Source organism: Musca domestica, unplaced genomic scaffold (assembly GCF_030504385.1).
Source record: "Musca domestica strain aabys unplaced genomic scaffold, Musca_domestica.polishedcontigs.V.1.1 12, whole genome shotgun sequence".
Lineage (NCBI taxonomy): Eukaryota > Metazoa > Arthropoda > Insecta > Diptera > Muscidae > Musca > Musca domestica.
Genome location: NW_026712155.1, coordinates 3,078,427 through 3,092,506, shown reverse-complemented (window position 1 = coordinate 3,092,506; position 14,080 = coordinate 3,078,427). Strand labels below are relative to the sequence as shown.

At 34.6% G+C, this 14,080-nt stretch overlaps 1 protein-coding gene across 1 annotated transcript in view; it reads left to right on the top strand.

Annotated features, from left to right (window-relative positions):
• The window catches only part of LOC101895461 (uncharacterized), a 122,775-nt gene that overhangs the window by 58,868 nt on the left and 49,827 nt on the right, over positions 1-14,080 (top strand). Inside the window, exons 6-7 of the mRNA XM_011296967.3 lie at positions 507-638; positions 8,644-8,811. Coding sequence (XP_011295269.2) covers positions 507-638; positions 8,644-8,811 — 300 coding nt within the window. The remainder of the gene's footprint in view (positions 1-506; positions 639-8,643; positions 8,812-14,080) is intronic.

The following is a 14,080-nucleotide window of genomic DNA, read 5'->3' as shown; positions in this document are numbered from 1 at the left end:
GGTTGGTACTAAAAAATACCAAAGTGTCGATCACCTCAAGCAAGCGCTTCACCGGCCGAAATACCGCAGAGTAACATTCAGGCAGCGTGTGATGGTTTCATTGGCCGGTTGAAGGCCATAATTCGTGCCAAAGGTGACCAATTCAAGAAAATCCAAACTTATTCTAAAATTTGATGCTATTCCCGAAATTTTTTGCTCTCATTCAATAAAATTTAAAAAAAATGCAAAAATTGTGGCTTTTGACTGTGTTGTAGTTTTTTTTTATCTCACCCTGTATATATGTGGGCATGTGTGTAGGCAATATATATCTGGACGTGTAAAATTCCACAATGTAACACATATGTACTTATGGATTTCTACATGCCTTTGCTGTTGTTGTCGGCCACATGTTTGTTTTTCCTTTATTATTTGCCATTTTTATTAGAGTAATTCTTTGTCAAGCCTTCTCTTTTAAGGAAAAAATCCTTTTTACTTATTTTTGCGTTTGTTTGTTTGCTTCTTTACAGCTATCAGGACATTATGAAGATACCAACATCTTTGTCACAATTTTCAACATCATTGGGTCCCATTGTCGATGGTCATGTTATACCCAATCAACCCTATAAAGTAATGGGCCAATACACAGAACACTTTAGCCGGTATGTATGATTTTTGTTGTTGAGTTTTCTTCTCTTTTTTTTTTATACCCTACAACACTATGTGTTGGGGGTATTATAAGTTTGATTGGGCCAAAAATTATGTAACACCTCGAAATATTGGTTTCCCACATAGGAAAGTATATATGGATCTTCCTAGCTCGCCGAGCTGAGTCGATCTAGCTATGTATGTCCGTCCGTCCGTCTGTCCGTCTGTCCGTCTGTCCGTCTGTCCATGTTAATTTGTAATCACTCTACAGGTCGCAATTATGGCCCGATCTTCACGAAATTTAGAATGTAGGTGGGGCTTGGACCAGAATAGAACCCTATTGCTTTTGGAGATGATCGCCAAATGTTTAGGGGTTGAAATGGACCAAATACTGAAAAAATGTCGGATTTTGCAGTAGCTATACAGGTCGCAATTTTAGACCAATCGACGCGAAATTTCGCATGTAGATAGAGTTTAGGGCGGGGAAGAAGCCTACTAATTTGGGTGGTCATCGGATAATATTTAGCGGGTAAAATATACCATATCTTTTGTGTTGAAAAAATCAAAATTTTTCATTAAACCGTGAATATTCTAAATCCCGGCGAAGTCACAAAGCCATCACAAGGTTACTTCTGACCTTTACATTGATGTTAACATCCAACAAATCGGATATATAGCAAAATATGTGCGATATATATGTCTATCAAAGGAGATATGCTTGAAAGATCTCTTATATGTCGAGAACGGCTGAACTGATTTCGACAGTTCTCATTAATTCAGAATGGCCTCTTGGCAGGAAAGAAAAAATGTCTAAAAAAATCGCATAAAAATATCTCTCTAAAGATGAAAATATTGATTTTGTAAAATTTTCTCATATTTTTTCAATTTTGTCATATTTTTGGCATATTTTCATTTTGAATTAAACATTTGGTAATATTTCTACAGCTAACAAAACTAAGTAGTTAGGATATCAGGATATTATATACAGATCTTATTTATGGCCCGATCCTTACGAAATTTTGCATGGGGTAAGATGAGGGTCAGAATAGAAGTCTACTCTTTTTGGAGATGATCGCCATATATTTAGGGGTTGAAATGGACCCAAAAAACTGCAAAATTGTCAGCAGGTCGTAATTATCGCCGATCCTCACGCACATTTGAATGGGGGTTACCGCACATTGCAAAAGCCAAGCAGTTTTGGATGGCCATCCAAAAATATTCAATGTGTGAAGGAGTTTGCCAACTTTTGTAGACAAAATACGAAAATGTCCATTCCAGTGACTTTTTGGAGAATTCACAAATACAGGAAAGACGCACTTCCGACTATTTCGTTAATGTTGATTTCGTTGAAGAATATAGTCAAATGTCTGTATCTCATACAGATGCGTTTCAGTCAGAAGCCAATAATAAATGTTAATCTTTTGCCACTTCTGAGAGGTTATAGGTCTTTGGGAAATATTGGTTCCAGATCTAGGAAGACCATTTACGTGCAACATCTACCAATAAATTGGAAATGAGTAAATTAGTTTAAGTTGTTATTTTTCGAAAATTAGAGAACGAAACCTGATGGTTTTCTTTTATTATTTGTCGCAATATCTTGTGGAATTCTGTCGAGTATTTCGCCTATATAAACTGTATGGTTTATTATAGTGTTGTAGGGTATTCAACTGTCGGCCCCGCTCGACTGTAGCCTTTGCTTACTTGTTTTTTTTTGTTTTTTGCGAACATTTTTGTTTGTACTGTCTGTGGTTAGTTTTTGTTGTTGGCGTTATTGTCATTGTTACTTTTGCTTCGCTTTGGCAAAGCTTTTGCCATTACTTTAATGCCTTTAAATTTATGTTCTGTTGTAAAAAAGGGAACAAATATCACAAAATCCACTGCAACATTTTTTGGGTAATTTATTTTTTTATTTTTCGAAAAACAAACGACAAAAGACACAGTTTTGGGTCTTTAAAACTCCAAGAATTAGCTTAAGTCGAAAGTTATGGGTATTGTAGTCGTTATTGGAAATAAAAATCAACAATTATCGTTCGAATAGCTTACAACAATTGTTCGGGGGTATTAAGGTGTCTGATAAGACCAAAACAGTCAGACAGACATAGAGACAGGTGATTTAATTAAATGTATTGTAAAGGGGAATTAGAGGACAGAAAGAAGTCCATTAAAATAAGAGCTTGTGCTACAATCGAATAATGCCGATTGAGAAATGGAGGTAAGTGGCATTTGCGGTAGTACTCAAGTTATGTGTAAGGACAAGAAAAATATGAGTTTGGTTAAAAACCAAAATTTCGAAAATTCCTGAGTGGTATATAAAAATAAGGGACTATGTTTGTTGATCTAAACGTCTACTCCATTTTTTTTTTAATTTTTTAATAATTTTTTAGAATTGAGAAGTGAACACATAAAGCTTCAAGTTTATAAAATAGTAAATCTCGTTTTGAAAATTCTACTTTGGTTTAATTTTCACCCATCAAAGTTTCACTTAGATTTTCAAAGAATTTCTTTAAAAGACTTCCTAACTAAGAATCGTTGGTTTTTAACTATATATCAGAAGATTTTTGACCAAAATTCACATATTTTTAAAAAATATGTATAAAGATATCCTTCTCTATAAGAAAATCACGATTTTATTTAAATAAATTTTTCACAAGGATCTCATCACCAAGTGTCTTTGACTGATCGAATAAAATTTAGTGGGTAAATTAGAACACAAAATTGCGGAGGGCGTAAATATAGGACAATGATACCGGCTATTTTATTTATACCCCCAGCCATATGGCTTAAGAGGGTATATATAATTTGATACGGCCAGAATATGCCTCATCGAAAAAACGGTATTGTACCCCAGGTCTCTTTGGACCAAATCCGTTTCCGGACATTTGAAGTCGATTTTGGAAAGGGATTTTTCGTTTTTCGAAGGAATTTATCCAAATTTTGTAAATCGTAACATTATCATCAAACTTAGATCGAGTTCGGAGACAGGCTATATAGGCCCACTATTTCGGGAACCTCCCCACATAAGATAAAAATTTTAATAGAAAATAATTCGCCTCATACAACAAGAAAGGATCATATAATTTTGTTTATACTATGCCAATCGTAATATTCGTATCAGTGCTAGATCAGGTATAATGGACAATATAGGCCTACTCCATCAAGTAACTACCTCACAAGGGGTTAACATTTTTAATAATTATAACTCTCATAAAATGTAAAATAAGAAGAATATTAACAAAATATCTGATTTGAATATGGGGTATATCGGCCAATCCTTCTGATACCTCCCACGCAACGGGTCAAAATTTCGAAAAAAGTCTCTCCTAAAAAGTATCTCATTCATTCTAAACTTCATACATTCCAATATTTAAATTAACACAAAATCTGCTATGAAGATGGGATATATCGGTTCCGTACTCCTGGTACCTCCCCCAAAAAAGGGCTTTTAAGCGGTTAAATTCCGATTTTCTTCAAATTTCTCACATCCCAGTATTTTAACTAACGCAAGATCTGAAGATGTCACCTTCATTTTGGTACCTTTTCCACAAAAGTTCAACATTTTAATTATCATTTGTTCCCGTAAAATTGGAAATAAATGTTCGATTTTCTTTAAATTTTGGACATATTTATAATTATAGCAGCATTAGATGAAGTGGAATACTTCGGTGCATTATATCTGGCACCTTATGCATATTTCAAAATTGTCCAAATATTATCAACGATCTCAAAGAATGTGAACGTTGGCACGTTGTAATGTTTATTTCAGGCTTATGAAATGGAAAATATAGGACCACCACTCCTTCGAAACCTCCCCAATAAAGGACCAACAGTTTGAATTATCATAATTTTCAACTGTCATATGTTAGTCCTAATGTCGTTCCAAGATATCATTTCAAGTGTGATAGAAATGCAAACATTACACTATGACACAAACCCACACATTCGTTTATAATCCTGACCCACAACGCTTGAAACACTTCAGACATACCAGGAAAACATCTATCTTTTAGCGCTTCAATAGATTTCTCAATAATTGTGTGTGTGTCATGGAAACACATAGTAAACTAAGTGACAAGATGTCAAGTAGATTTGTGTCATTATTATTCAAAAGGATTCCTGGGAATTTACACAGCACCTTCTGCTTGTTATTCTCCATTAAAAAATTACACCCACGTACCACCATTCTTAAAACTCCACAGCAATTATCCTTGCAATCATAAAACCATGACGAAATTGGCCATCCATGTGTTGTCATGAGTGACACGCAATGACCTTCACTCTTAAATCTTCTACAATTTCCTATATTTCCTTTGATTCGCTGCCATCGAAAAGCAACTGCAAGAAATTTAAAGAATTTTTCAATTATCCACCAAACCTGTCATTTACACTGGCCATTAGCAATATGAGAGCAAACGTTAAAAATCCTGCTGCCTTGAGATGCACGAACGTCCTTGCGAGCAAAGAAAGTTCTAATTAAAACGGAAATGACGATTCCGAAACTATCTTCTATTTATTTTAAAGGCAAAATTCTCAATAAAACGCAATGAGTGATGAACGAACGAAGGAGTGCAAAAGGCGAAAAAAGTAAGAAAATCCAATGAAATCTCTAACGAGAGGAAGTGAAATGCTAAAAACTCACTGACTTAAATGCAAGGATTGAAAAAAGAAAGAATTGTTATGAGATTTCATTGTCCGACAACCAATTTAATGAAGTCATGATTTTATGGTACAAAGATTTTGCTAATTTATTTAAAGATGATGTTGGGGGTGGGCTGTAATTGTTAACACATCTTAGACTAAAAGCTAGTAAAAATAATGTAATTAACAGCAAAAGGTTTCATGTACCATGACGTATTGACTAAATGGCCCCACAGTTCAGGGGTTAAAAGCTCAAGGATTGCTTCAGTTATTTCCACCCAAGGATATCTAATGATGTTCACCTTGTGTGAATATATTTTCTATAAATTAAATCAACATTTTCCTCTTAATTTCATCACTTCAGGCCAACCAATTTACGTTGGCCCTGTGAGTGGAGTTGAAACATATTTTCCATAGAAAAGTACATTTACGCAAACACACACACACACACAAACAAAGGCAAATTTCGATTCCATTTCAACAAAGCCAAAACATCAGATATGTCAAATGTAAAGCGCGACATCACGTCTGAACAAAGGTTTTTATTGCATTTCCTTTGATGTTTCCGCCGTTGCCATGGCATTTGAAGAGTCAGAGTCAAAGTTGTAGAAATTTAACATTTCGTCTGGATGTGGGTGAGTGAGTGAGTGAGTGAGTGAGCGAGTGGCACATAACTAACATTTAGCACATTAATGGATGGAGGACATGTTCCTTCATTTACATACAAGCACATTTCATTAGAGCGAACATAGAAATGGGTCACACCAAATCTGGGGGAGATGGAAAACGTATGGAGTTGGAGTAACTAATGGCAATTTATTTTCCAAAAATGTTCATAAAATTAGAAGTAGAACATTTATAGGATCGAGAACTTCGATCTATTTTTTGACTTGATTATTCAAAATGTTTACTCTTTATTGGGACGATACCGAAGGAGTGGGTCATTTTGCATACGACCCAAGTCTGACATAATTATTGTGACGTGCAAAGCTTGGACTACATCGACCAAATACTTCCCTTAATTTGAGATAGTGGTTTTTTTTTGGAAAGTGTTGAACATTTGTGGAAGAGGTAGGAGAAAGAGTGGACCTATATAATAAAACAGATAATAGCAAAGCTCATACAAATAATGAGATGTTCTTAATTATTTATATCCCGTTTTGTGGGATGAATTGGCAGAAGAGTGAACCGATATATATTTCATATCTATGGCTTATAGAAATATTATTATTTTACATATTGTCGTGGAAGTACCAGAAATAATAGACCGATAAGTTCCATATTTACACTAGAACTAATGCAGATGAAGGTATTGAATTGGGCGAAGCTAGAATATTCATGGAATATTTATTTTTTATTTTATGACACTTGACTTTGAGGAGAGGATCAAAAAATTCCATATTCAATTCAGATCTCAAGTTTTGTCAACCATTAGTTTAAAGAGAGTCGTTGTCTTGTTTCGAATGTTATAGTAGCCAATTTGTTGACCCTCTATGGGGGAGGTATCAGATCGAGTGGTCCGATACTTTCCATATTTATACTAAATCTTGTGTCAGCTGGGTTATTGAAATGTGTAAAGCTCAGAATGAATCGGATGCTTGTGTCGCATTTAATGATGGCAATAATTATTCTAAATTTTGTATCCGTTGTGTGGGAGGTATGAGAAAGATTGGTACGATATATATTCATAAGAATTCAATTTTTTAAAGATTTTTTATTATTCAAAAATTTGACCCAAGTACCTCGCCCATTACTTGATGGAGTGGGCCAGTATTGCTCATTTTTTTACCTAACCTATCACTAATACAATTATTGGGATTTTAAACGTTTGAACAAAATTAGATGATCTAAGAGGTAAATTATTTTCTATAAAAAACTCTAATTATTGTGTGGAAGGTACCAGAATAAGTGGACCGATATTGGCCTTCTCTGAATTGAATTCAGAGATGGACAGTAATTTTACGATGTACCAAGTTCGGATTAAATCGGATACTCCCTTCGAGAGTTTTCGTGCGCACCAACCAGACGAGTGTCCTGGTCTAAAATCGTTATTTCGATAAGTTACGTTTTGGCCGTATCAAATTTTATAGGGTAATAGGCATATGGCTAAAAGTCAACATTTTTAATAATTCGATTTTTGATGGCTTCTGTTAACACTTCTATCTTTGTTTCTGAGTAAATTTGAGCTTCAAGAGCACTTATAAAAGAATGCTTTATCACAATTATATTAAAAAACAAGTAAAAAAGCTCTGAGCTAAGCCGGACCGAACTTTGAATACACTTCACCATTTGGTGGACCCATTTATGGTCTATACGACGAGGTAACTCTTGTTCTAAGCCATTACCAAAAAGTGTACCTACACAGGCAATTTTCTGTCATAGGCTGTAGTATCCATTACGAACTTCAAATACCAAATTTTAAAGAGATGCGATGAATAATGTCGCTAAAATCATCAAAATACCGAATATTAGCAGATACTGTTATATGGGGGCTATACGAAGACGTGGACCTGCCAAGACAATTTTCTGTCATAAGCTGTAGTATCTATTACGAACTTCAAATACCAAATTTGAAAATTTTCCGGTGAATGTCGTACTGTCCTGTACAAATATTACCTTTGATTTTTTTATCCGGGAAAGGAAAATTCCTTACATTTGCACGCTATTCCCAAAAGTTGTGGTCCATTTTACCCGTTAAGGGTATTCAAGGGTAGTCCAAAATGCTGCAATTCTGCGCTGTCCTAAACCCTGACTTCATGCAAAATCCCGTGTCAATTGTTTTTTTTTTATTGTGACCTGTAGAGCCATTGCAAGATCAGGAAATTTTTCTGTTTTTGGTCTATTTCAACCCCTAAATATATTGCGGACATCTTTGAAAACAAAAAAAAAACTTCTATTCTTTCCCTAGCCCCACTTCCATGCTAAATTTCGTGATGATCGGGCCATAATTGCGACCTGTAGAGTGATTACAAAGTAACATGGACAGACGGACGGACGGACATTCATAGCTAGATCGACTCAGCTTGGCGTGATAGGAAAATTAATATTTAGTTTTCTATGTCGGAAACCAATATTTCGAGGTGTTGCATAATTTTTAGTCCAATCCAACTTTTACAAAAATTACAGCTGACAAAAATTTGATCAGATATCCCACTTTTCTATTGCATGTTCCTTCTAACCTTACAACCCATTTGAATATAAATACCATTGTGCGTAGCTGAGAAATATCACAAGTCATTTATTTCTATTTACCAGCCAGTACAAGACCATGCAAAGGTCACATGACTTTAACATTTATGCTCCACATAAACTTGTTTAGCTTGTTTAATTTTCACGCATTTTTCTACATTTTACTCATTCTTCTCTCATTCTTCCTCTTTTCAGCTATGATTTATTATTTGGCATAACCGAGTCGGAGTCGTATCATACACTAGGTGCTGTGGCTCTGGATGAAGGATTACGTGAAAATGAACGCGATAATTTATTGCGTTTCTATATGCAAAGCCGCTTTGATGTTCGACCGGATCTGGCATTGGCGGCCACACTCAAGAAGTAAGTTCGTTTTGCACATAAGCAAATTGCTGTACGACAAAATGGCGACGGGGTATGGGTGGGTGTGTGTGTGCGTGTCAGAATTCTATTTGAACGCCTACATTTGGATTTATCGTTCAATATATCATATTCCATAAATATTGGGGTGGATAAGTGGCAATTTGACAAATTTGTTCAGGGAATGGGCGCCCAAAAAACATATTTGTTGCAAAGATATGAATAGTCGGCTTAATGTTGCAAAAAATAAGAAATTACAATTTTTGGAAAATTATTTTCCTTTTCAGTTGTTCTCTTTTGTGAAGATATTGATTTCGGTTTTAAATCGAAATTTATGTCTTAAAGAAGTAGCATTTTTAATAGTCTACCCGATTTACTGTTCTTCCTTCTATTTCCGAGCTAAAAAAAAAAATAATATCCCTTTACGTTCACGAACTTAACAACAGACACATACTTGAGATGGGCGTTACTGGGTCACCATTGTACGTGTCATAACAATTTAAGATCATTTATACCACCTTCTCGTTATAGGTGTATAAGTGGGTGTGCATGGTGCCGTTGTATGTGTGTGTGTCTGCGTGTGTTTGTAAGACAACATGTGTTTGTATAACAAATAATTTATCATTATTTTCCGAGACAAAAGGATTTGTGGCAATTATATTTCTATAGGGCACCGGCAGCTATATTTTTGATGCCAGTTGCAGTTCCTTCTGCTGCTATAAGTTGAGGCATCATAAACAGCTGCAGCTGCAGTAAAAACAAAAACAAACATTCCTAGAAGAAGAGGATCTGCAGCTTCTAAATTATACATTACAACTTTTCATTTACTGCTGCAAAATTATAGTAATTTGAGTTGAAAAGGATTGCAATGACGTTTTTAAATTTTAATTACATTGCAAAGCATAAATGCACAAGTGGCCCGTTGTGTGTCAGTGTGTGTGTGTGTGTGCGCGCAAATGTGCGAATGTGTGTGCGTGAGTGTTCAAACATACAACATAAATTGTTATTATTATCGCAACAACACAACAGCAGAAACTAAGCTCCCGTTATGCCATAATATTTTATGAACTAAAAGCAGTAAGCATGAGGGAGGTGTCTATGTGTTGACAAAAGTGTGCAAGTGAATGGTATGGGAGAGAGAGAGAGAGGGGGGGAGGGGCGAAAAGTAGCGGGAGGTTGATAATTATGCATTTAATGAAAATGCAAGTGTTTTGTAAAAGTAGCAGCCATATACTAGCATTGCACTGTTGCTCGCCAACAACCAGCTACTGTGAAAGTGAACGAATTTCGTTAGCTAAAAGAGAATGGGAAGGAAAGAGCGAGAGAGAGTGATGCAGAATAACACCATCACTAAACTATGCATAATTGTGGGTAGAATTATTCCATAGCCAGTCGGGTGGAAGTGAAAATTAAATATTTCATAAATTTAAGCTTTGCAATGAACACTGCAATTAAATGAACATTTGCATGACTATTATTATGGCGATGACATCTTCATACAAGCTATGATTATCTTCTGCTGGCATAAATTAACACAGCACTTGAACTAAGTTGGTGCAAATTATTGCCACTTACTTAGGGTGATTAGGAAAGAAGTAAGAAATATTATTGTTGTGTTGAAGGATGTAGCAATTGAGTTGGAAATCGTTGTTGTTGTTGTCTGGGAAAATAGTATTGTTTAATTTGTATGGAATTTAAGAATTGTCTTCGAGGATCTCAAGAAGGAATAGAGATTTGTGAATGACCGACTTATGAGAAGTTGTAAAAGCAGGGTACTTAATAATAAGTTATTTCCCTTTGAAAGGAGACAAAGAATCTCCAAATATCGATGTGGGTGTAATTTCATATGTTGAAATCGTAGTGAGTCCAAATATTATTCAATAGGTAGTAATGGGAGAATACCCCTTATAAATATAATAGAAACAACCTAAATATGGTATCCTGAAGGTCATAGCAACATTTTTTGATGGATGTAAATTTTTTTTAATGTAAAATGTAAGAATTTAATATTTTTAACGAAGCCTTTATTTTAAAACATAAAAATACTGAATATCGCCAGGTTCTATTTAACACACAATTTCATGACAATTCTTGGCTAAAATCAACAAAATACAGTATTTCAGTAGGTAGCATTACAGCGGTTATACGAAAATGAAACCTTTCAAAATTGTAATGATTTATGAGACCCATATAATCTGTAGTCGAACAACGAAATATTAATTGCAACCAAATATTAATATATGCTACTTCGCCTGATACTTCCCTTCAATATTGATCTCTAAAATATGTCATAAATTGATCTCCTCTGATTAATCTGTAACAACGGAAACTCGATGAAATCCTTTTGGGAGATATTGACAAATGGGCCTTACTTTTTCTGCTTTCTAGGGTTTCTAACAAAAAGTTGACCCATTTAAAGAAAAGGTAGAACCAAAATGTCTAGATTTGTTCAGACATGAAGATGATCTCTATAGGTCCAGTCCCCTGGGTATCATCATCTGGAACACATTTCTCATTATACACCCATCCGTATGGCTACAGGGGGTATTTGCTTCAATGAAATAACGGTTTTAGACCCATGGTCTTTTTGGACCAAATCCGATTCTGGACATTTGTAACCGATTTAGGGGCGGTGCCTACGATAACTCTTGAAGGGAATATATGATTTTGTCCAACCTTGTTACATCGTAATATTATTATTAAACTTTGATCCAATTCGGACATGGGCAATGTCGTTCCTCTCCTTCTGGCGCCTTCTTCACAAAAGGTCAGAATTCTCAAAAATAATAATAAAGAGAAAAGTTTATCCTTTTTGTTTCTTATTCTTAATATTTTTATTAGTACTACATACCGAAAAGTGGAAGTAAAGTGGAGGAAGTAGTCGAATAGCTCAAACCATACAAGTGCAATATTTATGGGTCAAATGCCAATACTATAATATTGGTCCATCTCCTCCTTCGGAATTTCCTATATAAGAGATCAACATTTTGAATAATCATTTCTCAAATTCGTTTTAACTATTTATTTTTATAACCTCCACCTTGGAAAGGAGGGTATATTAAATTTGTCACTCCGTTTGTAATACCTCTAAATATTCATCATAGACCCCATAAAGTATATATATATTCATATTCAGCATAAAATTCGAAATCGATTTAACGATGTCTGTCTACCTGTCTGTCTGTGAAAATTCCGATACAGCTCACATTATTTGACGTAGAGCTTTACAGGCACAGTAGTTTGCATTGCGTCAAGGATTGTTGGTATTAAAATGAGATATATCAGTCCACGTTTTGGGATAGCCCCCATATAATGGTACCTCACCATATTCGGTATTTTGATGATTTGTGCCACATTTTTTAACGGATTTGTCCAAAAAAATATTTGTAGTTCGTAATGGGTTGGTGCCCTACAAATGGATGGGTGCCTCCCAATATTCGATATTTTGATAATTTTATCAACATTTTTCTACGGATTTGTCTAAAAATTTTTAATTGTAGTTCGTTATGGGTTCTAGCTTCGGTGGCAGCACATTGAATATCTAGGTCCACGTTTTTCCTATAGCGCACATATAACGATTCCATCGGATATTCGGCATTTTAACGATTTAAGCCACATTTTCTGATAGAATTTTTTTGTGAAATTTTGTATATGTACTTCATGATGGGTTCTATAACCGTCCCCAAAATTGTCTGTATAGGCTCCCGTTTTAGTCTGGACCCCATATAACGGCTCCAAACATTCTCCTACCGATCTTACTGGAGTTTGTAGCGTAAAAGGGAACACGATTTAACCCATGTGCATTTGCATAAAAATGTTTTCTTTACCCAATGGTAGAGGATATTAGAAGTTCGGCCCGGCCGAACTTAATGTCGTTTTACTTGTTTATTCAAAAATCCACACTATTCTCGCAATTTTGCCAATTCTTCCGATACCCCCAAAAAATTGACAAACTTTTGAATAATAGTACCAAAGTGAGAATATGGTAATATATTTTTTTGCAGATTTACAAAATAAACTTATAAAATGAAAACTTTAAGTATATTTACGGAAATTTGAGAAATATGTTTAGAGCTGATGGCGAGACCGCTTCTTACGACTCACACTCTATACGAAGCTTCTTTTAATTTAAAATCATATAAAGTTTCTATTCTTAGAGCTTCTATGGCATAGAGGTTCAAGTTTTTCATCCTACCAACTGTCTTCGCATGGTATTTTTCTTCGAAGCAAGAATAAAATAAAGCTATAACATATATATTATATTTATTTTAAATCATCCATCATCATTAAATGACACTTTTATGATTCCGATAATGAGATCAGATAATAGCTTTAATTTAATAGCATACAGCTTAGACAATAAATTACTATCATCGCTTAAGTATGCTTATAAAAATCGTAATCGTACACATATCGATCCAGCTCAAGAGTCGCTAAATTGACAGCGGACAAATAAATAAATGCTTCAACATTTTTGCAATAAAAATTTAATATTTTCTCACTTGAAGTCATCATTCTGATGGCCAAATGTGCTCAACCTTCATGTAGCTTGTTGAATTTTAATTTTTTTGGATTCCCTTGAAGCGAAATGCAATTAAGTCACCTTATCGTGCGTTCATCGTTGAAACACATATCAGCCACATCTGACAAGTACTTGAAAATAAAATGAGAATATTTCAACGTGAAATGATGATTTGAAATACAGCATTTTTGGAATACTTTGAGAAATTTATTTTCTGGTTGGCAGACAGGTAGACTTTTTTGCTAAAGGCATTTTACACCGACTGCAGAATTAAAAAAAAAAAACAAAGAAAATAAAGTCTGGAATTTATTGTTTTTTAAGTGAGAAAACAAATTTTTAATCGCTGCAAGCAAGTGGCTTGCTGAATTGCTATTTAAGTGTCTATTGAGGTAATTGGCAATTACGTTTTTTTTTTCTTAAATATAGAACATGGGCTTTGATGTTTTTTCTTCAATTACCAAAGATTTTGGTTAATTAGTTTTATTGGCAACAAATATTTCTGAGATATCGAAGAATAACAAATCAGCAGGAGTTTAAAGATTGAATTTCGAAAACGGTTATTTCGCAGGAAAAATACATGTTTAAAAGGAAAATAATGTTTTATTTGAAAACAACAAAAGAAAGCAATAAATGGTGGTCCGCATTAGCTGAAAAATATGATTCGACTGTTATTCCTAGAAGGCGAGGAAACATGTTTTTGTGATTTTCCAAATTGGATAATAGAGAACCTATGGCCATATACAGGGTGTG